Source organism: Vulpes vulpes, chromosome 7, assembly GCF_048418805.1.
Source record: "Vulpes vulpes isolate BD-2025 chromosome 7, VulVul3, whole genome shotgun sequence".
Classification (NCBI taxonomy): Eukaryota; Metazoa; Chordata; class Mammalia; order Carnivora; family Canidae; genus Vulpes; species Vulpes vulpes.
The window spans coordinates 31513680-31541648 of NC_132786.1; the positions used below are offsets into that span (position 1 = coordinate 31513680).

The 27969-nt window shown below is 37.5% G+C and overlaps 1 protein-coding gene across 6 annotated transcripts in view; it reads left to right on the plus strand.

The window, feature by feature from the left end:
- Positions 1 to 27969, plus strand: part of NSD3 (nuclear receptor binding SET domain protein 3) — a 120379-nt gene that overhangs the window by 33693 nt on the left and 58717 nt on the right. For all 6 annotated transcript variants that reach the window (XM_025993614.2, XM_072763512.1, XM_072763513.1 and 3 more), the window contains exons 2-4: positions 11953 to 12671; positions 21823 to 21894; positions 22765 to 22927. In XM_025993614.2, coding sequence (XP_025849399.1) covers positions 11997 to 12671; positions 21823 to 21894; positions 22765 to 22927 — 910 coding nt within the window. In that variant the 5' untranslated portion in view covers positions 11953 to 11996. The remainder of the gene's footprint in view (positions 1 to 11952; positions 12672 to 21822; positions 21895 to 22764; positions 22928 to 27969) is intronic.

Below are 27969 nucleotides of genomic sequence, written 5' to 3' on the forward strand. Positions count from 1 at the left end.
ATGAGAGACACAGGCAGAGAGAGAAGCAGGCTCCATGCAGGGAACCCGAAGCGGGACTTTGTCCTGGATTCTAGGTTCACGCCCCCGGCTGAAGGCAGACATGCCCAACCACCGAGCCACTCAGGCGTCCCTGATCTTTTTAATGTATTGTTGAATTTTATATGCTAACCTTTTGTTGAGGATTTTGCATCTGTGATCATCAGGGCTATTGGTCTGTCATTTTCTTCTTCTTTTTCTTCTGTAGTATCTTTGTCTAGGTTTGATCTCAGCCTAATGCTGGCCTGATAAAATGAATTTGTAAGCATTCCTTCCTCTTCTATTTCTTTGAAATAGTTTGAGAAGGATAGGTATTAAGTCTTCTTCAAATGTTTGGTAGAATTCACCTGTGAAGCCACCTGGTGGTTATGGACTTTTGTTTGTTGCAAGTTTTTAGATTACCATTTCAGTTTCATTACTCATAATTGATCTGTTCAGATTTTCTTTTCTTCCTGATTCAGTCGTGGAAGATTGTATGTTCCTAGGAATCTATCCATTTCTTCTAAGTTATCCAGTTTGTTTGCCATATAATTTTTATAGTAGTCTCTTATAATCCTTTTTTTTAAAAAGATTTTTTATTTTATTTATTCATGAGAGACACAGAGCGAGAGGCAGAGACACAGGCAGAGGAGAAGCAGGCTCCATGCAGGGGCCCTGGTCTCCAGGATCACGCCCTGGGCTGCAGGTGGCGCTAAACGGCTGCCCCTCTTATAATCCTTTGTGTTTCTTCAGTGTTGGTTATAACTTTTCCTCTTTCATTTCTGATATTATTTATTTGAGTTCTCTTCTTATTGAGTCTTGCTAAAAGTTTATCAATCTTGTTTATCTTTTCAAAGAGCCAGCTTTTAGTGTCATTGATCTTTTCTACTTTTTTTTTTTTTTTAGTTTTTATTTCATTTATTTCTGCCCTGATCTTTATTGCTTCTTTTTTTCTACTAACTTTTTTCTTTTCTTTTTCTTTTTCTTTTTCTTTTTCTTTTTCTTTTCCTTTTTCTTTTTCTTTTTCTAATTCCATTAGGTGTATGGTTAGACTATTTGAGATTTTTGTTTCTGCTGCTAAGCCTGTCTTGCTCTAACTTTCCCTCTATTGAACCATTATATTTCCATTTTAATTTGTCTTCAGGTGTTTTTTGATTTCCTCTTTGACTTCTTTCTTGACCTATTGATTATTTACTAGTAGTATGTTCTTTAGCTTCTTGTGTGTTTGTGTTTTTTGCAGTTGTTTTCTTGTAATTGATTTCTAGTTCTATACTGTTGTGGTCAGAAAAGATGCTTGATATTTCAGTCTTCTTAAATTTATTGAGACTGCTTTGTGGTCTAACATGTTATCTATCCTAGAGAATGTTCTATGTGCACTTGAAAAGATCTGGCTTGTTTGGGTATTCTGGTATTTTTTGGGTGGAATGTTCTGTATATATCTGTTAAGTCCATCTGGTTTATTGTATCACTCAAAGCCACTGTTTCCTTATTGATTTTTGTCTGGATGATCTGCCTATTAATGTACATGGGGGAATTAGAATCCCCTACTATTATTGTGCTACTGTCAAATTTCTCCTTTTATGTCTGTTAATATTTGTTTTATATATTTAGGTGCTTTATGTTTGGTACATTGAATATTTACAATTGTAATATTCTCTTTTTGGATTGATACCTTTATCATTATGTAATGCCCTTTTTACTGTTTATTGCAGTCTTTATTTTGAGGTCTGTTTTGTCTGATAGAAATATTACTACTCCAGCTTTTCCTTTTTTCCATTTGTATGGAATATCTTTTTCCAGTTACTCATATTCAGTCTGTATGTGTCTTTGAGTCTTAAGTGAGAGCCTCTTGTAGACAGTGTAGAGATAGGTTTTGTTTTTTATCCATTCGGTTACCCTGTGTCTTTTGGAGCAGTTAGTCCATTTATGTTTAAAGTAATTATTGATAAGTATGTACTTATTGCCATTTAGTTCATTTTTTCCACTTTTATTTTTTGTAGTTCTCTGTTCCTTTTTTCTCTTGCTCTTTTTCTTCATGATTTGATGACTTTCTTAAGTGTTATGCTTGGATTTCTGTTTCTTTTTTGTGTATTGATTATAGTTTTTTGGTATGTGTTTACTGTGAGTTTCATAAATAACATCCTATGTGTATGGTTGCTTAAATTCAAACATATTCTAAGAGCGCTACATTTTTTACTCCCTCTTTCACATGTCATATATATAACATCATATTTTACATCTTTTTTTTTATTTTTTGTACCCCTTAACTGATTTTTGTAGGTATAGTTGACTTTACTACTTTCGTCTTTTTTTAAAAAAATATTTTATTTATTTTATTCATGAGAGGCACACAGAGGCAGAGACATAGGCACAGAGAGAAGGAGGCTCGTGTGGGAAGCCTGATGTGGAACTTGATCCCAGGACCTGAGGCAAAGGCAGATGCTCAACAACTGAGCCACCCAGGTGCCTAGCTACTTTTGTCTTTTAATCTGCATACTAGCTTTATAAGTGATTTATTTACTACTTTTACTTATATTTGCTTTTACTAGTGAAATTTATTCCTTTTATAATTTTCTTCCTGTTAGTGCCTTTCTTTTTCCTGCTTAAAGGAGTCCCTTTAACATTCCTCCCTACCACCCCTTTAATATTTCATGTAAGGGGATCCCTGGGTGGCCCAGCGGTTTAGCGCTTGCCTTCAGCCCAGGGCATGATCCTGGAGTCCTGGGATTGAGTCCCATGTTGGGCTCCCTGTATGGAGTCTGCTTCTCCCTCTGGCTGTCTCTCTGCTTCTCTCTTTCTGTATCTCTCATGAATAAATAAATAAAATCTTTAAAAAAAATTTCATGTAAGATCAGTTGAGTGGTGATGAATTCCATTAACTTTTATTTGTCAGTGAAACTCTCTCTCTTCTTCAATTCTGAGTGATATAACCTTTCTGGAGAGAGTATTCTTGGATGTAGGTTTTTTTCCTTTCAGCACTTTAACTATATCATGCACTCTCTTCTGGCTTGTAAGGTTTCTGCTGAAAAATCAGCGGATAATGTTGTGGTGTTTCCTTGTAGATAACTATATGCTTTTCTCTTGCTGCTTTTAAGATTCTCTATTTTTAATATTTAATATTTTAATAACGGTGTATCTTGGTGTGGATCTCTTTGGGCCCAGCTTGTTTGGGGGTGTCTTTGCTTTCTGGACCTGAGTGTCTATTTTCTCCAGGTTAGGGAAATTTTCAGCTGTTATTTCTTCAAATAAGTTCTTTGCCCCTTTTCTTCTTCTTCTTCTTCTTCTTCTTCTTCTTCTTCTTCTTCTTCTTTCTTTCTTTCTTTCTTTCTTTCTTTCTTTCTCTTTTTCTTTCTTCTTTCTTTCTTCTTTCTTCTTCTTCTTCTTCTTCTTCTTCTTCTTCTTCTTCTTTCTTTCTTTCTTTTTCTTTCTTCTTTCTTCTATCTTTCTTCTTTCTTTCTTTCTTTCTTTCTTTCTTTCTTTCTTCTTTCTTCTTCTTCTTCTTCTTCTTCTTCTTCTTCTTCTTCTTTTTCTTCTTCTTCTTCTTCTTCTTCTTCTTTCTTCTTCTTCTTCTTCTTCTTCTTCTTCTTCTTCTTCTTCTTCCTTCTTCTTCTTCCTTTCTTCTTTCCTTATAATGTAAATGTTAGTGTGCTTGATATTGTTCTGTTGGTTCCTTAACCTTCCTAATTTTAAAAAAGTTTTTATTTATTTATTTAAGTAATCTCTACACCCAACATGGGGCTTGAATTCACAACCTTGAGATCATGAGCCACACATTCTTCCAGCTGAGCCAACCAGGTGCCCCAGCCTATCCTCATTTAAAGAAATTTTTTTTTGCTGTTCAGTTTGAGTGCTATCCACTGCCCTGTCTTACAGATCTCTGATCTGTTCTTTTGCTTCCTTTAATCTGTTGTTGACTCCTCCTAGTATTTCTCGCTCTTTCTCTCTCTTTTTAAGATTTTATTTATCTGAGAGAGAGAGATAGAGACTGAGCTGGGGAGAGTGGCAGAGGGAAAGGGAGAAGCAGATCTCCCACCAAACAGGGAGCCTGACGGGGGGGCTCAATCCCAGAACCCTGGGATCATGACCTGAACTGATGGCAGACTCTTAATTGATTGAGCACCCAGGCACGCCTCCCTCTAGGATTTTTCATTTCAGTTATTATATTCTTCAGATCTGATTGGCTCTTTTTTATATTTTCTGTCTCTTTGTTGAAGTTCTCACTGAGTTCATCCACTTTTCTCTCAAGTCTGGCTAGAATCTTTATGACCATTAGTTTGAACTCTTTATCAGATAGATTTCTTATCTGTATTTTGTTTTATTCTTTTTTGGAGATTTTGTCTTAGTCTTCTATTTGGAACATATTCCTCTGTCTTCTGTTTTGTCTGACTCTCTGTGCTTGTTTCAGTGTATTTAGGGTATGTCATTTATGTCTCCTGGTCTTAAAAGTAATTGCCTTATTTGGAAGACATTCTATAGTGAGTCGCCCTTTTCACCAGAACCAGGTGCTCCAGAGTTGTCCCCTGTTTGGGCTGCATATGTCCTCCTGTTGTGACTGGGCCCTCATTGCTATGGGTGTGCAGTTGGTGGGCGGGGCTGTCCCTAAGTCCAGCTGTCAGCAGTAACCAGCCATGACCATTGCAGATGCACTGGTGGGCAGGGCTGACCCTCAACAGGGCTGTCCCTTAAGCTTTCTGGTTGTGGTGTAGTCAGTCCCAGCACAGCTGACTGAGAAGTTTGACTGTAGGTGCTGAAGACATGCAGTGGGTTGAGCTGGCCCCCTGCAAAGCTGGCTGAGAGGCCTGACCACAACTGCTGTGGGGTGCTAGTGGGCAGAGCTGGCTCACCCCCTTCCCTGGGGCAGAAGTCACTTTGAAGGGGCACTGATCCCAGGGATCCCTGGGTGGCGCAGCGGTTTGGCGCCTGCCTTTGGCCCAGGGCGCGATCCTGGAGACCCGGGATCGAATCCCACGTCGGGCTCCCGGTGCATGGAGCCTGCTTCTCCCTCTGCCTGTGTCTCTGGCTCTGTCTCTGCCTGTGTCTTTGGCTCTGTCTCTCCTATCTCTCAAGAATAAATAAAAATAAAATCTTTAAAAAAAAAAAAATGAAGGGGCACTGATCCTGGATCAGGGCTGCCTGCAGAGTGTGGTGGGGTAGTAGTCCTTTTGCGAGGTGTTGCTCCAGGTGGAAGCTGCCTGTGGGTTTGTTGGGGTAGGAGCTGCTCTGGAGGGGCCCCTGCTGGGATGAGTGGGTTGGATGGGGTAGGTCCACAGGGGAACTCCAGAGCCAGCCAGTGGTATCAGCAGGGTAGATGGAGAGCATCAGGCCTGGCTCATGCAGGTGTCCAGCCAACTAGGCTGAAGGAGGGCAAGAAAAATGGCTCACCAGCAGTTCCATTCCTGGAGAAAGCTGTCACAGATCCCTGTGTCTCCAGCATATGTCCAAAATCTCAATAAATCTCCTTCACTATAACCTAGGCATTTTCAAACTGATGCTGCTATGCAGCATCAAACCAAGTGACCTAGTGCTGGCCCTTTAAGAACAAAGTCTTGATTTTCTGTAGCCCTCTGGATCTCTGAGAGTTAGCTCAGGATTTTCAAAGCCAGACATTATGGGAGTTTGTCTTCCTAGTGTACAACCCCAAGGCCAGGGGTCCCCAGTGTGGGGCTTGATCCCCTCCTCAGGTTGCACCTCTGTGCCTAGATATCCCTCCCACTTGTAGGTCCCTGCACCAGGGGTTTGATTCCCAACCATGTGTCTGCCCCTCCGACCCTTCTCATTGTGGCCTTTTCTTTATGTCTTTAGCTGTGGATGATCTGTTCTGCTAGTCTTCAGGTTGTTTTCAGAGTGAGTTGCATGACATGTAGTTGTCCTGATGTGTCTGTGGCAGAACGGGAGCTCAGGATCTTCCTACTTTGCCATCTTTCCCTGTTCTCACGGCTATCACTTTAAATTACCTTTTTTTTTTTTTAACTGTGTCCTTTGAAAAGCAAAAGTTTTACATTTTGAAGTCCATTTTGTCAATTATTTTCTTTCATAGTGCATGATATTTAAGAAAATTTTTCCCTAACTCAGTGTTGTATTTTGTCCCTGTTTTTATTCTAGAAGTTTTATCATGTTGACTTTAGTATTAGTTTTATGAACTAATTTAGTTATTTTTGTGTATAAGGGTTCTGTACCATTATCTAGTCAATTGTTCCAGCCCCATTTGTTGAAAATACTGTCCTCTCCCCTTGAATAACCACCTTTGTGGTAGATCAATTGATCATGTAACTATGGGTATCAATATTGTAAATATTTATTTATTACTTTTTATAATGGGCATAACACATTTTTAACAAACAAGGAATTAGTGGGTGAGTAAAGTTATACTGTAGGGTAATATCCCCAGAAATATGGCAGGTAAATGGAGGTATACTAGTTATAAGCCCTTAGAGGACAGGGACTGTTTCTTTCATTTATTAATTGAGCAATATTGAGTAAGGCATACATGGTCTCTCCCCATCTCTGCCTTTGTAGAGCATGTAATCGAGTAAGAGAGACAGACAATAAGAAGCTAAACACATATTTGTGTGACATATATTATGGTAAATGCTATAAGGAGAAAAATTGGCTTAGTCAATAGAATGAGCATGGGATCTCAGAAGGCCTCTTGGAGGGATTATGTGTGTGTTCAGGTAGCTGGAGTAGCATATGTGAAAATCCTGTTTGCAAAGATGAAGTTGACACATCTGAGAAACTGAAAAGAAGCCAATGTGGCTGGATTGTGGTGCTTGCAGCAGAGTATTGGTAAATAATTTTGGAAATGTAAAATGAGGTCTGACTATGCAGGAACTTGCTGGGCATGATAAATAGTCTGGATTTTATTTGAGTGCATTGGGAGAGCACTGAAGGTTTGTTCTTTGGTTTTTGCTTAAGACTATGTAACTACTATGTAGATCAATACATTAAATATAACCAGCAGCTCAGAAACCTCCCTTATGGTCTTATCCAGTGTTATAGCCTGCTCCCCCACTTCCAGTAAGTACTGTTGTGACAGATGTCTCCACAGTTTGTCTGTTTATTTGAGAGAGAGAGCACTTGCATAAGCAGAGGGAGGGGCACAGGGAGAGAGCAAATCCTCAAGCCAACTCCCTGCTGGGCAGAGCACCAGACTCATGGCTTGATCCCAGGACCCTGAAAGATCATGACCTAAGCCAAAGTCAGATGCTTAACTGACTGAGCCACCCAGGCGTCCCTCCATAGAGTTAATTTTAACTTTATCCTGTTTTTTTGAACCTTATATAAATGAAATCACACTGTGTACTATATAAATGGAATCATTGTGTCTGGCTTCTTTCACTCAGAATGACACTTTGAGAGCCCTCTATGTTGTTGAGTATAACAATAATTCATTTTTCTTGCCATGTTTTGAGGAGTAAATGATTGGGTTAATTGTTAAAAAGTGGTTGTTATATGGGCAAATAGATCATAGGCAGGAGAAGCATGAAGACTGAGAAGGTAACTATGGAATAGACTAAGTGAGGGGCTTGGACTAGTGGGAAGAAGAAAAGATATGGAATGAAATAGACAAATATGAGATGTATGCTTTGGAGATACTCTAGGAGCTTACTAATACATTGGGTAAGAGCAGGAGTGAAGGTAGGGGATTTATCATAGTCCCAGGTTTTTGGCTTGGACAACTGATAGATGGAGATTTCTTTTTTTCCTTGTAGGAAGGGCTGGAGGAAGGACACATGTAAGTGAATAGGAACTAAATTCATTATTAGGTATTTCAAGATGTTTGTGAGATACAAGAGAAGCTGTCAGATGTGTATTTGATTTGCAGCTATGGAACATATTGGGGAAAAAATGCAAAGCATGGATAATTTGCAGGTGGGGTGGCAGCTGCCATATAAAGAGCACTGTATTGAGTTACAAGATCTGAATTTCACCATTTTATTCAACTTCTGTTGACTATGTGATTAAAGGCAGATCACTTGGTCTATTTGAGTGCCATTTCTTCACTTCTGTAACATGGCAATAATACTTTGCTTCTTAGGATTAAACAAAGTGTAATATGTTAGCAAGGCCACATCTACAATTATTTGGACCAGTGGATGCTCAGAAAAGTTTATTTGTGCATATACAATTTGAGTTGGTAGGAAAGTCGGATTATGGAAGACTGAAAGTCTTAGAAGGGGCTTGGTATATAATATGGAGCTTTAGAGTTTCTTAGGATGGGAATAGATTCATCAAAGTTTGGCTTAAGGACACATCTTCCAACTGCTGTGCAGGAAGAAATTAAAGATTATAAATATCTAGAAAATCAGTTGTCATAGTTCAGGATTAAGGTGCTGAGGGCCTGGCCTGACATGGATCAAGAAGAAATCAGAAATTTCAATAAAAGAACGTACAAGATTTGTTCAGTGCTTCACTTTATGGCTTCACAGAGGGGGAAGAACCAGCCACCCAGGCAACATGAGGCTTCTAGCCTAGGAAGCTAGAAAAATGGTGGAAGCAATGACAAATCTGGGGTAGTCTGAAAGGAAAACTGAGTTAGGGAAAGGACAGTTCATTTAGTTTTGAACATATGACACTCATAGTATGGTTGTCTTTGGGTAGCTGGATATTCTCTGGCAGTTAGATGTTGTAAAGAGGCAGGATTAGAAAGAAGGCAAGAGATTGATTCTTTTTCAGATTTAATCATTAATGAGCTTTATAGTCTTGGAAAATTTAGCATCTCAAGTATTAAATCTAGTTATCTAAAAAATTAAGCTAACACCTACTCTGTCAGCCTTACAGAATTGTTTTGAGGATCAAATAAGAATGCATTGAAAATATTCTATAATTGTAAGATGGTAGTGTTATTTCTTTTCTCAGTTCAAACTAAAATATTTGGTTCTAGGGCTAGAGAAGAAAAGAGGGAAAAATACCAGACTTCTTAAAAGTTTGTATTTGGAACTAAATCAGAAACATCAGAAGCCATAGTCTCTGAATACATATGCATGAAAACCTCTGTAGACTATAATTTGGGAGACTAATCTGGAAGCTGATCTTGTATATGACAGTTTTAAGGCCCAAAAACACAGGTTGCATCTTGTCAAATGTCAGTATTTAACTTGCCTGAGTTGGAGGTTTGAAGAACTTTTGAATTCCACCTGTATAGTTGCCTGTGTTTGTTTACAGAGTTTTAGAACATCCAGTTCTATGTCTGTGAGCTATGCATTTTTGCAAGGGTCAAATTAAGGTGATGTTTCAACTCTTCAGCCATGCATAAAGAAGTGGTTCCTAATATTTATCAGCATTATCAGTATGTTATGTTGGTTAGCATCACCAACTCTGAAACCAGACTGTAGATCAGATCCCAGCTCTGTTGATTAATGACTAGCCTTGTGCGCTTGAGTAAATCATTTAACCTTGGTGTACTTCTATTTCCTGGTCTGTAATGGGAACTAATATTAACATCTCACCTGAAGGTTGTTGGGAGGATTGAATGTAGTACCATATGTGAAGCACTTAGTACATACTAAGCACTAAGCACTAAGCACTAAGTACATACTGGTACATACTAAGTGCTATTTAGGTGTTAGTGGTGGTTATTATGGAATAGTTAAGTGTTATTTTGGCAGTCATCAGGAATAAGGTACATGAACAAAAGAACTGAATTCTCTCGGAAGTTATGGCTGAGTGAAGTGGAAGTGGTAACGTGAAAAATCACAGACTATAGAGTCAGACATACTTAGATTCAGATAGTAATTCTGCCCCCTTTGCTATATGATTTAAGCAAGGCACCTAACCCCTCTGAAGCTCAGTTTCTTTTACCTGTGAACCAGGAGTCACCATACTTATCCTGCGGAGTTGTTATGAGGATTAAATGAGATAATGTATAAAGTCCTTGACCCAGAATAAATGCTAAAAAATAAAGAGTGCTAACACCCCTCTGTATCTCTTTCCACTATAGAGTGGTATGGATAGTTTGATTTCCTGTATGCTCTTGTACTCATTTGTTTGCAATTCTAGAACTTCTGAAATTCTTTCCACTTGCTAATAGTGTAAACAGCAGCTGTTTAATCGGATATACCTTTAAAACTGTATTGTCAGCAATCATTTCCTTCTTTTCTTTGTTGTTTTGCATTACATGCTTTATCATTATGGTAAATCCTACTGGAATCAAGATGGTAGACATTATTAATTGGTCATAGACTCGAACTGGATGTAGTCTCACAGTCCTTCTTCACAGTATTTCAAGCAGCTAAACCCAGTTCATCAAACTCAGTCCAGTAGGGAAATATTTTCTGCCTTAGAGCCTTCTAGAAGAAATATTTATGAGATTATCAAAATAATATCTGAACTGTCCATTAATCCTGTCTCAAGATGTGGGCTTGTCAAACTTTATAACAACACAGAGTGATCTTAGAGTGTTTCCTAACAGAGGCTTATCTATATTCCAACATTGTTACATAATGTGAGCATCTTTAAGCACCTTCTAGAGTAGGTCCAATAATCATAAGAGTATAAAGCAGTAACTACAATGCAAAGATTGTAATGCAGTGACCCAACTAAGAGGGTGCATCAGAATCAGCTGGAATGTGGTCTTAAAATACTCATACTCTGGACCTCACCACAGATTTATTGAATGAGATTCATCAGTAGATAGACCTTGATTGACATGTATTTTGTAAAACTATCCCAGATGATTCTATTTATGCCCCTAGTTAAAAATAGCTAAATACTGACAAGGGTATAGAGAATCAGGCTTCCTCATGTGCTATTGGCATGAGGGTAAATTGATATAGTACCGCCTATAGAACAGTTTTGCTGTATCTATCAAAATTTCAAATCTGTCCAATAGGAATACATACATCCACAAAGATCTAGTTTCAAGAAAGTTTCTTATAGACCTATTTATAATTTCAAACAATTGTGAGCAGCTGAATGATTGTCAGTATACAAATGGTTAAGTACATACACTGTGGTATAGATACCACAGTGGTTTACTGTGTAACTATTTAAATAATAAAGTATTTTTGAAAATTATACATGAGGATATAGAAATATATCTAGGATATATATTTTTTAATATTTTATTTATTTATTCACGAGAGACACAGAGAGAGAGATAGAGGCAGAGACACAGGCAGAGGGAGAAGCAGGCTCCATGCAAGGAACCTGATGTGGGACTCGATCCCTGGTCTCCAGGATCATGCCCTGTGCTGTGCTGAAAGGTGGCGCTAAACCGCTGAGCCACCAGAGCTGCCCTCTAGGATATATAGTTAAATTGAATAAGCAAATTACAGAATAAACCCATTTTAAAAACTTTATATGTAAATATATATAAAGATTTGGAAGAATACTCATCAAAGTATTTACAGTGGTTATCCATGACAGAAGAATGGGAATGATGGAGGGGGAGGTATAGGCAGGCCTTTTTACTTTTATATTTTGAATATTTGCAATAAGATTTTGTTATTTTGTAATAACAAAGAGAAACACTGGACAAAATACTGAGTGATTTAAAGAAAACTTGTATGAAACCTAATTTATATGTGTCAGAATACTGCTTACTTTGTAAATACCAGTTTTAACCTGAGACTTATAATTTCTAACTTGTGAAACCAAAAGGAATGCAAAACTATTCTGAATGTTTACTAAGAGGATAAAGTTTTGTTACATTAAAATATATGAAAGTAATTGAGAGTTTCAAATAGTATTTAAAGTAAAAAGCATTTACCTTGTATCAGAATTATATTAGCTACCTGTTTTAAAAATATTTAGTGTTTGTGGAAACACTGACTTTAAATATTTAAAATATTTAGTGTTTCATATCAGGATATGAATGGGTACAGGATATTTTAGTGAATTTTTTTCAATTGATACGCCTCTAGCCCGTGAGGATATTAACTCCTTTTAATCTCTCTCTCTCTCTCTCTCTTTTTTTTTTTTTTTTTTAAACTTTAGGCCCGATGAGAGAAAGGGAAAGTTAAGGATGCTGGAGCAGAACAATGGATTTCTCTTTCTCTTTCATGCAAGGGATCATGGGAAACACAATTCAGCAACCACCTCAACTCATTGACTCCGCCAACATCCGTCAGGAGGATGCCTTTGATAACAACAGTGACATTGTTGAAGATGGTGGCCAGACACCATATGAAGCTACCTTGCAGCAAGGCTTTCAGTACCCACCTACAACGGAAGATCTTCCTCCACTCACAAATGGCTATCCCCCATCAATCAGCATGTATGAAACTCAAACCAAATACCAGTCATATAATCAGTATCCCAATGGATCAGCCAATGGCTTTGGTGCAGTTAGAAACTTTAGCCCCACTGACTATTACCATTCAGAAATTCCAAACACAAGACCACATGAAATTCTGGAAAAACCTTCTCCTCCACAACTACCACCTCCTCCTTCGGTACCACAAACTGTGATTCCAAAGAAGACTGGCTCACCTGAAATTAAACTAAAAATAACCAAAACTATCCAGAATGGCAGGGAATTGTTTGAGTCTTCCCTTTGTGGAGACCTTTTAAATGAAGTACAAGCAAGTGAGCACACAAAATCAAAGCATGAAAGCAGAAAAGAAAAGAGGAAAAAAAGCAACAAGCATGACTCATGTAGATCTGAAGAGCGCAAGTCACACAAAATCCCCAAATTAGAGCCAGAGGAACAAAATGTAAGTTGAAATATCTTTTTTTTTTTTTAAAGATTTTATTTATTTATTCATAGAGACAGGGAGAGAGAGAGAGAGGCAGAGGCACAGGCAGAGGGAGAAGCAGGCTCCATGCAGGGAGCCTGATGTGGGACTCCATCCAGGGTCCCTAGGATCACACCTCAGGCTGCAGGCGGTGCTAAACTGCTGCGCCACCGGGGCTGCCCTGAAATATCTTTTTGAAAAATTTTTTAATATTGCAGATTTACTGGAAGTCCAAGATAAATTTTTCAGTTTTTATCCCTTCAAATTTAAATATTTCTGATAATTTCTTTCTTCTAACCCCTAGCCAGGAGCTGAGGATGTTATAATGGGTGCTGAGTAAAATTTTTTGAATAAATGAATGGATATCATTAGAGTGAAGAAATATTTTTGAAAACATGGGACACTAAGGGACACCTGGGTGGTGCCTCAACGGTTGATCGTCTGCCTTTGGCTCAGGGCATGATCCTGGAGTTCTGGGCTCGAGTCCCACATTGGGCTCCCCACATGGAGCCAGCTTCTCCCTCTGCCTGTCTCTCTGGCCTCTCTGTCTCTCTCTCTGGGTCTCTTGAATACATAAGTAAAATCTTAAAAAAAAAAAAATGGGACACTAAGAACCTTGCTGCTTATTTTTTTTTTAATTTAATAGCTTCACTTATTTTTGTTTGCATATAATAAACTCCTTTTTTTTTTAAAGAGGAACAGGAAAAGCAAAGAGAAATGGTTAATAATATTAGTTTTCTTTATTTTGACCAACTTTTTCCAGTGTTAATGACCTAACACTCATTACCAGTGTGTTTGCTACAAAGTAATATGAACTAATAGAAGAACTCTTTTTATTAAAATCAGAGTTAGTATTCATATATATTAAAACTTCAGGCAGAATTTTTATAAAAGTCATCCTTCACTGGTAACTTAAGATGCATGCTACTGAATTTTTTTTTTTTTTAGTATACCTGAGGTTTCAGTATGAATTTTCTTAATAATAGGTATGTAACAAATCAATTCTACCTTGAATGTTTAGTTGGTATTCAAATACATGTATGAATTGAAGACATTTCTCAGACGTTGATTTGGGAAGAAATAAATATTTGTTTTACAACACTAGTCTGCTTTTATATCTGGTATGTCTGAATAAATTAATGTGTTATATTCTTTTTAAAGAAATGTTTACTTCATACCAGCTCACCTTTTCCTTGATAGTTGGGTTCCAATGAGAAGATAACATATGTACTTACATATGAACATACATATACAAGTTCAGATAGTGTTAAGTGCTAATGAAAATAAAACTGGGTAATGAGATAAAGAGATTATTATTTTTTTTATAAAGGTTTTTATTCATGAGAGACAGAGAGATTGAGGCAGAGACACAGGCAGAGGGAGAAGCAGGCTTCATGCAGGTTGCCTAATGTGGGACTCAATGTGGGACTCGATCCCAGGTCTCCAGGCTCACACCCTGGGCCAAAGGTGGCGTGAAACCGCTGAGCCACCCAGGCTGCCTGATAAAGAGATTATTTAAAGACACTTTAGCTATTCTGGTGTCTTAGTTTTGCATTTGTAAGATGAAGGCTTTGTAACTAAGTAGTTTCTAAAATGCCATTTATTAAATCATTTATTAAATGCCCCACCCCTGAACTTAGCTTATATTGTATCTTATACTGGCTGTTTCTTAAGTAAGAATACATGGAAGGAGAAAAGCTAACCTTTTGTACTTCAGATGCATTCACTGTAGCATTTTTTTAGACCTGCAATAAAAAAGTATGTGATGCACTGTGACCCTTGGGAATCACAAAAATGCATAAAACCTGAATTTGTTTAAAACCAAAGCTAAAGCTTAATTCCTGAGAACTGTTTTGTTGGCCCTTCTTGCTTTTTTGCTCTAGAGAATCTGGCAAATAGAATATCAATTTTACTTCCTGGGCTAGACTTTTTACCTCTATTGATAAAGTACATTCAAAAATATATTCCAAAATAGAAATAGGTCTAGAAGCAGTTAGAAGCAGGATAAGACAATCTGCTCACTTTTTGTATTTCCGTTTTGTTTATTGGAATCTAGGAAAAAAATCAGTGCAATGATATTTCTAATGGTCACTTAAAAAATTTTTTTAGGGACACCTGGGTGGCTCAGCGGTTGGGCATCTGCCTTCAGCCCAGGGCGTGATCCTGGAGACCCGGGATCGAGTCCCACGTCAGGCTCCCTGCATGGAGCCTGCTTCTCTCTGTGCCTGTCTCTACCTCTCTCTCTCTCTCTCTCTCTCTCTCTCTCATGAATAAATAAATAAAATATTTAAAAAAAATTTTTTTAAAGATTTTATTCATGAGAGACAGGCAGAGACATAAGCAAAGGGAGAAGCAGGCTCCCTGTGGAGAGCCCCATGTGGGGCTCAATCCCCAGACCCCGGGATTACAACCTGAACTTAAGGCACATGCTCAACCGCTGAGCCACCAAGACATCTGTAAAAAAAATTTTTTTAAGATTTTATTTATTGGCAGAGAGTGAGCGAGCACAAGCTAGGGGAGGGGCAGAGGGAGAGAGAGAAGCAGACTCCCTACTGAGCAAGGAGCACAACTTGGGGGCTCTACCCTGGGATCATAACCCAAGCCAAAGGCAGATGCTTAAGTAAGCCACCCACACGCCCCTCTAATAAGTCACTTTGTAATGAGATTTTAAAGCCAGTTCTTTTTTTTTTTAATTTTTTTAATTTTTTAATTTACTTATGATAGTCACAGAGAGAGGGAGAGAGAGAGAGGCAGAGACACAGGCAGAGGGAGAAGCAGGCTCCATGCACCGGGAGCCCGACGTGGGATTCGATCCCGGGTCTCCAGGATCGCACCCTGGGCCAAAGGCAGGCGCCAAACCTCTGCGCCACCCAGGGATCCCTAAAGCCAGTTCTTTGTTGGATATCTGCTATGACTACTCTTTGTATCACTTAAACCTTCAGTTAATTGTTATATCCAGGGATTCAAATGATTACATATGATTTAAAAGTTTTAGTTCATTTTCTTTTTTGGTAAATCATGTGGGGCATAATTTAATATTTCGTTATTTAAGATCTTGAGGTAAGAGATACAGATGTAGAAAGTGATATTGATTGCACTAAATATTACCAAGACTGTTGCCTGAAAGTTGAGTTTTTGGTGAAAATCCGGGTTTGTTTTGTTTCTCTCCTTCCCCTTCCCATTCCCTGTCCTTTTCTCTCCTTGCCCTCTTTTCCCTCCCCCTATTCTTCTTTCCCTCTTTCTCTATGTTACTCTCTCTCCTTGCCCATCTTCCTTTTTTTTTTTCCAAAGGGAAAAGAGAGTTCTTATTAGTTGATTTTGATTAATTAAAATGTATCACACATGGGGAATAGTTATAACCATAAGAGATGGGTGCCATAAAAGTTATACTCCCTTTTGATAACAGAATGTTAAAGCTAGAGCTCTCAAGGCTCTTGCTTGTTATTAGTGTCATGCTTCAATAAACTGTACAGATGACCAGCAATGTTCACAAAATAATTGGTTTTGTAATCTTATGGGTTTTTTTTTTTTTTAATTAGGTTTCCTTAACTTGAACATTTATTTTGTTTCCCTTAGGACAGTCTTTTGTAAGTGTTTCATTTTTGATACCCTTGTGCCTCCTAATTGTTACTAAGGGTCCAGTCCAAGCCCTTGGTATTTAACAGTGTAGAGGGCTTAGAAATGAAAAAGGAGCTCAAGTCACAGTCTGCTGACGCCACTGGACAGCTCCCCTCCCCAGATGCTTTAGAGAAGTATAATGAGAATTGAGTGCTTGGAGGAAAAGTTTGAAATGATTGTCCTTAAGCTGGATTTGCTTTTATATATAATTTTGTTCTTTAAAAGTCCATTCATAGGTTGTTTTTTCTTTCTTTACTTTTTTTTTTTTTTTGAGCAATCTCATTTGAAGTAATAGTTTGTGATTTCACTCACTGTCCGCCCCCCCCCCCCTTTTTTTTTGCTTTTTTCTTGGTATTTGATCTACAAGCATTTCCTCCCAATTCTGAGCTGTTTGGCCTTCTAAATAGTGGCTGTTACTTGGAACAACTTAAGTATATCTTCTCAACAATAAAATGTGTCCAAACATCTAGGCAGCAGGAGACTTGAGATCACTACTGAAATTGTATATTTTGTAAAGCTGGCTTAGCTGTTTTTCCTCCTATCAAATTAGAAACATGTGGAAATGTTTCTGCATGTAGTCCTCTTTGGCAGGTGTCATGCCTCCCGGGTATGAGTGGAGGATCTATTCAAACATTGGTCTTCCACCAGCACTTCAGTGGGCTTATCCACTAAGACTAGTCTTTATTAACTCTTAGCTTGCCATTTTCACTTATAAAAAGCCAAATACTGGCTTCAGTTCCATTAGCACAAAGTTAGAGGTTACGTTTGGTTCTCTAGCCTCAGAGTGTTATGTCTTAAAATTTTAGAAACTGTTCATATGCAAAATGTTCTTTTTGTACAAGTGTTTTAAGATTATAAACTTAAGCAGTTATTCAGAAAGTTAAAAAAATGCACGAATAATTTATTGCCTTTGAACTTTTCTTCCACCTTAAATGTTAATATAAGTTTTGGGTTTTTAAAAAGAGTATGATTTTACTTAATGTTTTGAAAATTATTAGCGGTTAGGAATTCTGCCAGTTTTGATGCAGTTTGTTGTAATAAATCTCTTGAATTTTAATAAAAATACTAGGCCAAGTTTTTTAAAAGGAATATTTTGGATGATGTAATTTTAGTTGTTCTCAACATATTTTTTTCCTGTTTAAGAAACTTCTTGTTATTCTTTCCTGGAATATAGGTCTTTGTGTATGGAGTCAACTAAAAATGTAAAAAAGAGATATAAACTCATAAAATCAAAAGTTTAAAACTAAGGAGAGCTAACTCACTGTCATCTTTTTCTCTGAGGCTCTCTTCCTAAAGCAACACTATTAGTACCAGAAAAGGTATCTTTTGTCCTTACTTGATTTTAATCTCCTTTAAGCTTATCTATCTTTTGAACGACTAAAGGAAAATGGATGTTATACCCAGAAGTATTTTATCTGTTGGCATTTTCTGACTAATTTTTCTTGACCCCTAAGCATTTGACTTCCTTGACCACATTATGTTGTCTTAAAAACTTCTCCCCTTAACTGGTGTTTGTGATACTGTGCTATCTGTTGGTTTATCTCCTTAACCTTTCTTTTGGGCTCAAGTCATAGGCACCTCTAAATGGTACTGGATATTTCTCCCATCCAAATACTAATCAGGCCCAGGATGCCTGGGCGGCTCAGTGGTTGAGCATCTGCCTTTGGCTCAGGACATGATCCTGGAGTCCCAGGATACAGTCCTGCTCAGGCTCCCTGCAGGAAGCCTGCCTCTCCCTCTGCCTTTGTCGCTGCCTCTCTCTCTGTGTCTGTCTTTCATGAATAAGTAAATAAAATCTTTTTAAAAAATTAAATTAGGGGATCTCTGGGTGGCTCAGCGGTTTGGCGCCTGCGTTTGGCCCGGGGTGCGATCCTGGAGTCCCGGGATTGAGTCTCACGTCGGGCTCCTGGTATGGAGCCTGTTTCTCTCTCTGCCTGTCTCTCTCTCTCTCTCTCTCTATGTCTGTCATAAATGAATAAGTAAAAAATCTTAAAAAAAAAAAAGAATTAAATTAAAAATACTAACCAGGCCCAACTCTGCTTAGCTTCTGAGATCAGATAAGATTAGGTGCATTTCAGGGTGGTATGGCTATAGACTAAATGCCTATTCGATATTTCTATTTTGCCCATGCATTAGCATACTTTACAATGTATGTTTTATTTGCTTTCTATCATCACAGCATCCTTATTCGACTTTCTTTTACTTGTGTAGTCTTGAAAGCTTAGAATAATAAATCGTAGGCTTTTTTCTCTCCCTTGCCATTGTTTTCCTTTTAAGATGACTGTGTAAACAACTTCAGTTCTGTGAAAGTGATTTTAACAGTATTTCATACTAGCCTGAAGGAAAAGCGAACATTCTGGAACAAACCAAAAAAAGATAAGACATTTGAATAATAAAAAGTTTTGAAGGAAATCCTGTCTTTAATCCAGAAAGGGAAAAATGTTAATGGACTTCAGACCATTCTTACAATAAGAGTAGAATTCTGTTGTTTGGTAAAGATGAGTCACTCCTTATCTATCTGCCCTCAAAAGGAGTTACAGAGATCCCTTACCACCCAGACATCATGAAGATTGAATGTGTGGAGGAGGATGACTCTGCATATGTATTTGCCTCAAGTGGCCTTGTCTTCCTGTGGTAGCTTGAGAATGAGAAGTTGAGGTGATTGAAGTGAAGCTACCCAAAAGGCCTATGCAAATGGAGACAGGATTTGCAGACTGCTTTATTATCATACTAGCGATCTGGAAAACAGTTTTCATTTGAACATAGATTTTTCCTTCCTTGCTCAATGAGTGTGTCCTATTAGATTGCATAATCATGGTACTACCACAGACACATCTGACAGGAAATTTTGTGCCCATCAACAAGTTACTACTACTTTTTTTCACCTGGGCTATTTTCACCCACCTAATTAAACATTCTGTTTCCCCTCCTGCTCCTTTCCAAAATAATTCTCCATGTAATAGCTAACATGATCTTTTTAAAACATAAATCATTGTCTGTTACTTCTCTCATCCTCTTTGATGGCTTTTTAGTACCCTTAATGTAAAAGATTTGAATATACTTACAGAGCCCTTGGAATGTAGCCTGCCTCCCCACTTTCATCTTGTAACCTCTGTCTTCTCTGGGCAGTTAAGTTAGTTGTAATGGCCTTCCTGAAATTTCCACTTTTTAAGCCCCAGGAACTTCACACATGCCATGCCTTTTTTCTGGAATGTTCTCCTGTCCACATTTTACTAGACTAATTATTCTTCCTTTGATGCTCAGATTATATTATATTTTCTTAGAGAGGCCTTTCCTGGCCTTCATATTTAGAGATATACACCTCCCTATTATTTGTCTTTCATACATTTAGATTGTATATGTTTTTGTTTGTTTAATGTCTGTCTATCATACCCAACCATAAGCTTTTTGAGGTGAGGGATCAAATCTATGTGTTTCATTATTGCATAGTCACCTAGAGCAGTGCCTGGAAAGTCATAGGCACTGTTGAATAAATGATTGAGGCTTGGGTTTTGGATATTAGTCTGGCTCATCATTTCCTAATAGTTATGGGCCTTTCTACAACTTTTTTATTTAGTAAAACTTTGTTTTTACTGTTTTTACAACAGTGTCTTGAATTAATTGAGAATTTTAAGTAACTTTTAGAATTACTCATATTTTTAAATTGGAATTAAGATTTAACTTGATGGATAAAGCTCTCTGTACCACCTAGATTGAGTTCTGTTCTTTTTTTTAAAAATATTTTATTTATTTATTCATGAGAGACACAGGCAGAGGGAGAAGCAGACTCTATGCAGGGAGCCCGACGTGGGACTCGATCCTGGGTCTCCAGGATCAGGCTCTGGGCTGAAGGCAGACGCCAAACTGCTGAGCCACCTGGGGATCCCTGAGTTCTGTTCTTTGAGAAGTTTTATGTTTTAAGTTTTTTTTTTTAAGATTTTATTTATTAGAGTGCACACATGCACATAAGCATCAGGGAAGGGCAGGGAGAGAGGGACAAGCAGACTCCCTGCTGAGCAGGGAGCCCAACATGGGGGTCAATTCCAGGACCCTGAGATCATGACCTGAGCCAACCAGGTGCCCTGACAAGTGAGAAGTTTTAAAAAGTCTTTTAAATTATAAAAGTAATCTGCATTTTACAGAAAATACAAATAACACAAAAATGTCGATCTTCCTTCACTATTTCCTTAATTTCATTCCCCAAAAATAGCTATTCTTCTTAATCTGGTGTAAAATGTATTGAATACTTTTCAAAGCATATATAGGCTTTTTTAAAATAAAAAATTGAAGATGTTGATAGACATAGATTACTGACATGAAATAATGCTATACTTACCATCCTCTACTTAGATTTTCTCTCTCTCTCTCTCTTTTTTTTTTTAAAGATTTCATTTATTTATTCATGAGATACACACAGAAAGAGAGAGAGAGAGAGAGGCAGAGAGAGAAGCAGGCTCCCTAAAGGGAACCTGATGTGGGACTTGATCCCAGGACACTGGGATCACGCCCTGGGCTGAAGGCAGGAGCCAAACTGCTGAGCCACCCAGGGATCCCCAATTTTCTCATTTTGTTTTCTGTAGATAGTTTTCTTAAAATATAATTGCCTGAATGAAGAGTGACATATTTTGAATTTTGACAGATACTTCTAAATAGCCTAAAGGGTTGTAGAAATTAATTTTTAAGTAATGTATTTGTGGGTTTTATGATTAGAAAAGTAATGTTTATCATAGACAATTTGAAAATTCAGAAAACCACCAAAAAAACCACTTTTTCCATAACCTGGTGGTATTCTTCTAATTTTTCTTTCTATGCATATAAAAAAAAATATTTTCCCAAGATCAGAATCATACTATACAAACTGCTTTGCAATTATGCTCTTTTTAAACAACAGTTATATTATTATTTTCCCATGGTATTTTTTTTTTTCAGAAGATTTTATTTTTAAGTAATCTCTGCACCCAGTGTGGGGCTTGAATGCACAAACCTGAGATCAAGAGCCACATGCTCTACCAGCTGAGCCAGCCAGGCACCCTTTCCATGTGATTTTAAAATTTATTTATGTTACTTCACTATCTAGTCATACTGTAACTTACTATACTAATTTAAATTACTGGACATCTAGATTGTTTTCTAATATTTGCTCCTATAAATAGGACTAGTTTGCATATCTTTGTGTGTGTGTATATATTTATACCTCTCAATTCCAAATTATGTCTTAGTAGCAATCTCAGAGTGCTCGTTTTTCTGCACCTTGTTAGTTTAAAAAACAACAACAGTCAACAAATTAAACTTTAAAAGTAAAAGAAATGAGAGATACAGCTATGGAGTGGAATGGAACATGAGTTTAAGACATAGCATCATGTACTGCATTAGTTGTATTCTTACTATCTACATTATTAAGTTAATAAATGTCTTTTATTCTCTTTGCTATTTAGTTTTGGTTCTTTTTGTATATGTTACTATTCTTTGGTTGGCTCCATTTTGTTCTTTTTATCTATATATTTTCACCTAGAGACCAAATGAGAGGGTTGACACTGTGTCAGAAAAACCAAGAGAAGAGCCAGTACCTAAAGAGGAACCCCCGGTGAGTTGCTGTATTGAATACTGTCTAACCAGGTATGCATGGCATAAGGAGGTGTAAGCAGGGTAATTAAATTATAACACATTTCATATATACTATTACAGTTCTATATTTCTGGATTTCAGAAATTATACTGAAATAAATCTTGGCACTTGTTTTACTCAGCCATTAGAAATGACAAATACCCACTATTTGCTTCGACGTGGATGGAACTGGAGGGTATTATGCTGAGTGAAATAAGTCAATCAGAGGACAAACATTATATGGTCTCATTCATTTGGGGAATATAAAAAATAGTGAAAGGGAATAAAGGGGAAAGGAGAAAAAAATGAGTGGGAAATATCAGAGAGGGAGACAGAACATGAGAGACTCCTAACTCTGGGAAACGAATAAGGGGTGGTGGAAAGGGAGGTGGGTGGGGGGTGAGGGTGACTGGGTGATGGGCACTGAGGGGGGCACTTGATGGGATGAGCACTGGGTGTTAGGCTATATATTGGCAAATTGAACTCCAATAAAAAAAAAGAAAAAAGAAAAAAGGTAGATACTTCCAGTGAATTATTTTCTTTTCAAAACTGTGACCACTTTTTCTTATTGAAGTATGACTGACATATATAAATGACCACTTTATGATGGATTATGTGCGTTCTCAAGATGCCTTATCAATAATAATAAGACATCAGTCGTATTTTCAATATTAGGAGTGGGGCTTATTATTTTCCTTCTCTTCCTTTTGTCTAGTTATGGTTAGATATCAGGGAAGGTATAATTGAAGATAAATTTTACATGATTAGCATGTTTAATGTACTTTGTTCATAGTTTCTTTTTCTTTTTTTTACTTTCTTTGCTGATGAATTTTTGTGACCTTTCTTATAGGTTCAGCCAATATTATCTTCTGTTCCAACAACAGAAGTGTCTGCTGGTGTTAAGTTCCAGGTTGGCGATCTTGTTTGGTCTAAGGTGGGAACCTATCCTTGGTGGCCTTGCATGGTTTCAAGTGATCCCCAGCTCGAGGTTCATACCAAAATTAATACAAGAGGTAATTATAAAGGCATAAATAGATATTAAAGAAAAGGCTGGGGAAAAATGGAATCTTAATTGTTGTATACAATTATAAGGATATGCACATGAGGGACACCTGGGGGCTCAATTGGTTAAGCATATGACTCTTGATTTCAGCTCATAGTCTCATGGATCATGGGATCGAGTCCTGCATCAGGCTCCACACTCAGCGGGGAGTCTGCTTGAGGGTTCTCTCCATCTGCCCCTCCCCCCACTCATGCTCTCTTTCTCTCTCTCTAAGGTAAATAAATAATTTTTTTTAAAAAGAGAAAGAATATGCACATGATATATAATCTGACACAAAAATACCAATTTTTAATAACCAGTGATAGAATTAGGGTCATCCTAATAGGCAGTAAGCCTCTACAACTGAGATAGTCCTTGTTTCCCCTTATAACACCCTACATTTGTTTTATAATTTCTTCTTTACTTCTTTAAAAACCATTATCTGACTGACATCTCATTATGAATTCCAAAAGAAAGCAGTTGGGTAAGTAATAAGATGTCTTACGTGAGTTTAGTGGGCATTTGGGTCACATTTCCGTTGTACACTTTATTTCATCATTGACTCCTATGAGTAGTAATTTTTTACCGACACAAGTGCTTTTCATCCTGATAAAATTTTCAGGGTGTTTTTCCCTCCACTCGTTTTTGAATATGTAAATTTTTCTGGTATATCCGTATAAATTCAGTGCAACATGGACCTACAGCTTGAATCTAGCATTTAGCATAGAATTTTACCTTAGGAAAAAAAAAAGAATTTTACCTTAGGAATATTAATAAATGTTACGAAAAGATGTTTTCTAATTTTTTTCCGTGGGTTTGTCTGAAACATGTGGATTAGATTTCTGAGATTCTAACACTTGGAATGGACTTGCTTAGTTAGCCAGGGGAAGTTTTGAGCTTGGAATTTATTTCTGGATATTTGCTTTGTGAACTGTTACGTGTTGAGTTCCTTATTGTTTGTGACAACTTTGCTCCTATTTCTTTTTCTTATTTTAAACTTTCTATCTTGCTCCCTGTTCACTATTATGAAGAGAAGAAATGTCTACATAAGTCCTGCAAGTCAGATTTGTGACAAGATCAGCCAGATCTGTAACTTTTTATGCTACATAGTCAGTAATCTGTGCTGATACAGAAGGCAATTATCTGTCATTATAACCTGCTAATTAAAGATTGGGTAACTGGAAGCATCAATGGGGCATAAGGAAAAAAGAAAAACCAGCATTGTTGAATGTCTACCTTCACGTAAGGCACTGTGTTAAGCAATTCTCTTGAATGTTTTATGCATTCCACATAGCAGCAACACTATGAAGTAGACACTGTTATCCTTGTGTTTTGAATAAGTAAATAGAGTTTCAGTGGGACCTTATTCCATAACCTCCATACTTTAACATACTATATATTAAAAAGAAAATAATTGAATTCACCTAGTCATAATAAGGTTGGGGGAAGGCAGTCCTAGTTCTTTCATTTATTACTCCTTACTGAAGATGTTGGACTAATAATCTCTGAAATACCTTGCAGGTTTAATAATCTATGATTCTGTGGATGGGAGAAGAAAGGGACAAGTATTTCCCAAGGATCAAGCCTTTTTTTTTTAAGTTTTTATTTTAGTTCCAGGTAACAAAAAGTGTTATATTAGTTTCAGATGTACAGTATAGTGATTCAGCACTTACATACATCATCCTGTGCTCATGACAAGTGCCCTCCTTAATCCCTATCACCTATTTAACCGATCCCCCACCCACCTCCTCTCTGATAACCATCAGTTTGTTCTCTATAATTGAGTCTGTTTCTTGATTTGTCTCTCTCTTATTTTTCCCCTTTGTTTGTTAAATTCCACATCTGAGTGAAATCATATGGTATCTGACTTTTTTCACTTAGCATTATACTCTCTAGCTCCATCCATGTTGTTGCAAATGGCAAGACTCCATTCTCTTTATGGATGAGTAATATTCCATTGTATATACATACCGCATCTTCTTTATCCATTCATTCATCAATTGGTGGACACTTCAGCTGCTTCTATATCTTAGATATTAGAAATAATTTGGCTATAACATAAGGGTGCATGTATCCCTTTGAGTTAGAATTTTTCTGTTCTTTGGGTACATACCCAGTAGTGCAGTGGCTGGATCATAAGGTAGTTCTGTTTCTAACTTTTTGAGGAACCTCCTTACTGTTTTCCACAGTGGCTGCACCAGTTGCATTTTCACCAATAGTGCAGGATGGTTCCCCTTTCTCCGCATCCTGGTCAACAACTGTTGTTTCTTATGCTGTTGATTTTAGTCATTCTGACAGATGTGAGGTGATATCTCATTGTAGTTTCAGTTTGCATTTCCCTGATGATCAGTAATGAGCATCTTTTCATGTTTCTGTTAGGACCAAGCCTTCTTAAATAAAATAATCCACGTACTTACCTACATCTCTTCAGCGCTCTAAGGAATTATGTCATGTAAGAGTTGTGGTTCTTCATTGCTCTCCTTAGAAAAGCATGCTTTTGAGATTATATGAAGAGTTTCACTTTTTTTTTTTAAAGATTTTTATTTATTCATGAGAATATACAGAGAGGAGCGAGAGAGGCAGAGACGCAGGCAGAAGGAGGAGCAGGCTCCATGCAGGGTGCCTGATGTGGGACTCGATCTCGGGTCCCCAGGATCACGCCCTGGGCTGAAGGCGGTGCTAAACCGCTGAGCCGCCTGGGCTGCCCAAGAGTTTCACTTTCTTTTTTTCTTTTGCTTTTATTTTTTTAAGAGTTTCACATTAAATGACTTTATGAAAACCTGCTAATTTCAGCCTTTTTATGGGATATAAGTGAAAGCACAATTTATGCTGCATCTGTATTTCAAAGGAAGTACTTAAATTTAGTTTTAGGAATTAATCTCATTTGGTCTGGAATTTCCTAGGCAGTCTCCTACTTTTTTCCAGTCTGGATCTGCTTTTTACCCTTCTCTTTTGGCCTATCTGAATCGTCTTGGATTCCTCCACGACCAGTTATACATTACTCTATTAGCCTGAGATTTTTTTTTGTAGAAAAAAGAAAAGTGTTTTTCAAACTATGTTTGGTAAAGGATCTATTTTTGTTCTATTTTTAAAAATTTCCAATCCACCATGGACCAATATTTATATAAACTACAATAGAAGTAACTATTAGAGGGGATCCCTGGGTGGCTCAGCGGTTTGGCGCCTGCCTTTGGCCCAGGGCACGATCCTGGAGTCCCGGGATCGAGTCCCACGTCAGGCTCCCGGCATGGAGCCTGCTTCTCCCTCCTCCTGTGTCTCTGCCTCTTTCTCTCTCTCTCTCTCTGTGTCTATCATAAATAAAAATAAATTCTTAAATAAATCTTTAAAAAAAAAAGAAGTAACTATTAGAAAAATGAAAGGCCTCTCCCTGGGGGTTAAAAAAAAAAACATAGTACAAGATCCCTGATCGTTTGCCTGGATGTCATGGCAATGTCAAATTATCATAATTTCTAAATGCTTACTGTGCTTATTTTGTCATAAACTGGCTTCTTTTGGGAGCCACACTTAGAGAGTAGCACTGTTCTAGAGCAGCAGTTCTCAGATATTTGTTCCCAGAACCCTTTTAACTCTTACTATTTGAAGACTCTAAAAAGCTTTTGTTTACATGGGTTATATCTATTACTATTTATTTTAATTTGGAAATTAAAACTAAGAGAATTTAAAAATATTTACTGATTAATATAAAAATAATCCATTATGTTTTCATTATGTTTTTTTATTAAAAAATAACTATTTTATCAAACAAAAATATTAATGAGAAGAACAGTATCATTTACCTCATTGAAGATCTCTTTAATGTCTGGCTTAAGTGAAGGTACTAGATTCTTGTATCTGCTTCTATATCCAATCTGTTAGATTTGGGGTTTTTTGGTTTAATTATTTGAAGATAATCTGGCTTCAGGCAGATGTGTAGTTGAAAAGGGATAGTGTATTTTAATAGCCTTTTGAGGTAACTGTGGATATATTTCTTTGATATTACACTAAAACTCAACAAGTGGTAGGTTAGTTGCAATACAGAATATGAAATCATATCCATAAACTTTTTGTACTTTGTTACATTGGAATCCATTGGTTCTGTCTTGCAGTTTGAGTGAATCTTTTACCTTTCATGATTTTGTAACTTTGTATATTGGCCATTTAAAAAATACTGGTTTTGGGGTGCCTGGGTGGCTCAGTCAAGCATCTGGCTTCAGCACAGGTCACGATCTCCAGATCCTGGGATTGAGCCCCGCCCCTGTGGGGCTCCACACTAGGCCACTAACCATAGACTATGCTTATATTCTCCCGTCAACCCCTTGGAGGCACACTTTCTCTCTCTCAAATAAACCTTAAAAAAATAAAAATTGGTTTTATGAAGTGAGACTTATATTCCAAATGTGGACACGTTCCTCTAGTTTTTTTGTTTTGTTTTTGTTTTTGTCTTTAGATCAAGAGTACACTGGGGGGTGGAGTAGAGGGGGCACAGGAAGAGAGAATCTCAAGCAGGCTCCACACCCAGTTGTTTTGACTGACCACACAGGGGCCCCATCCTCTATAGATATTTTAAAAATCACATTAGTTTATATGACCAGTTATTTCATCAGAAAATCTTTGATTATTGAGAAGTTGGAAGACTCATAGGGGTAGATACTAGTTTTCCAAAATTCTAATTTTAGCTTGAAAGATCAAATTTTATCTTTGACAACAAATACTGTCAGTTGATTTGCTTGAAATAGCAAACTTGCTCTGTTTATTTTTAAGGAAATACCTGCCAGATGGTCAAGTTCAAATAATCATAGTTTTTCTGTCAGTCATTCTTTTTTTTTTCTTTAAGATTTTATTTACGTATTCATGTGAGAGAGAGAGGCAGAGACCCAGGTAGAGGGAGAAGCAGGCTCCATACAGGGAGCCCGTTGTGGGACTTGATCCGGGGACTCCAGGATCATGCCCTGGGCCTAAGGCAGGGGCTAAACCGCTGAGCCACCCAGGGATCCCCACCAGTCATTCTTTCAA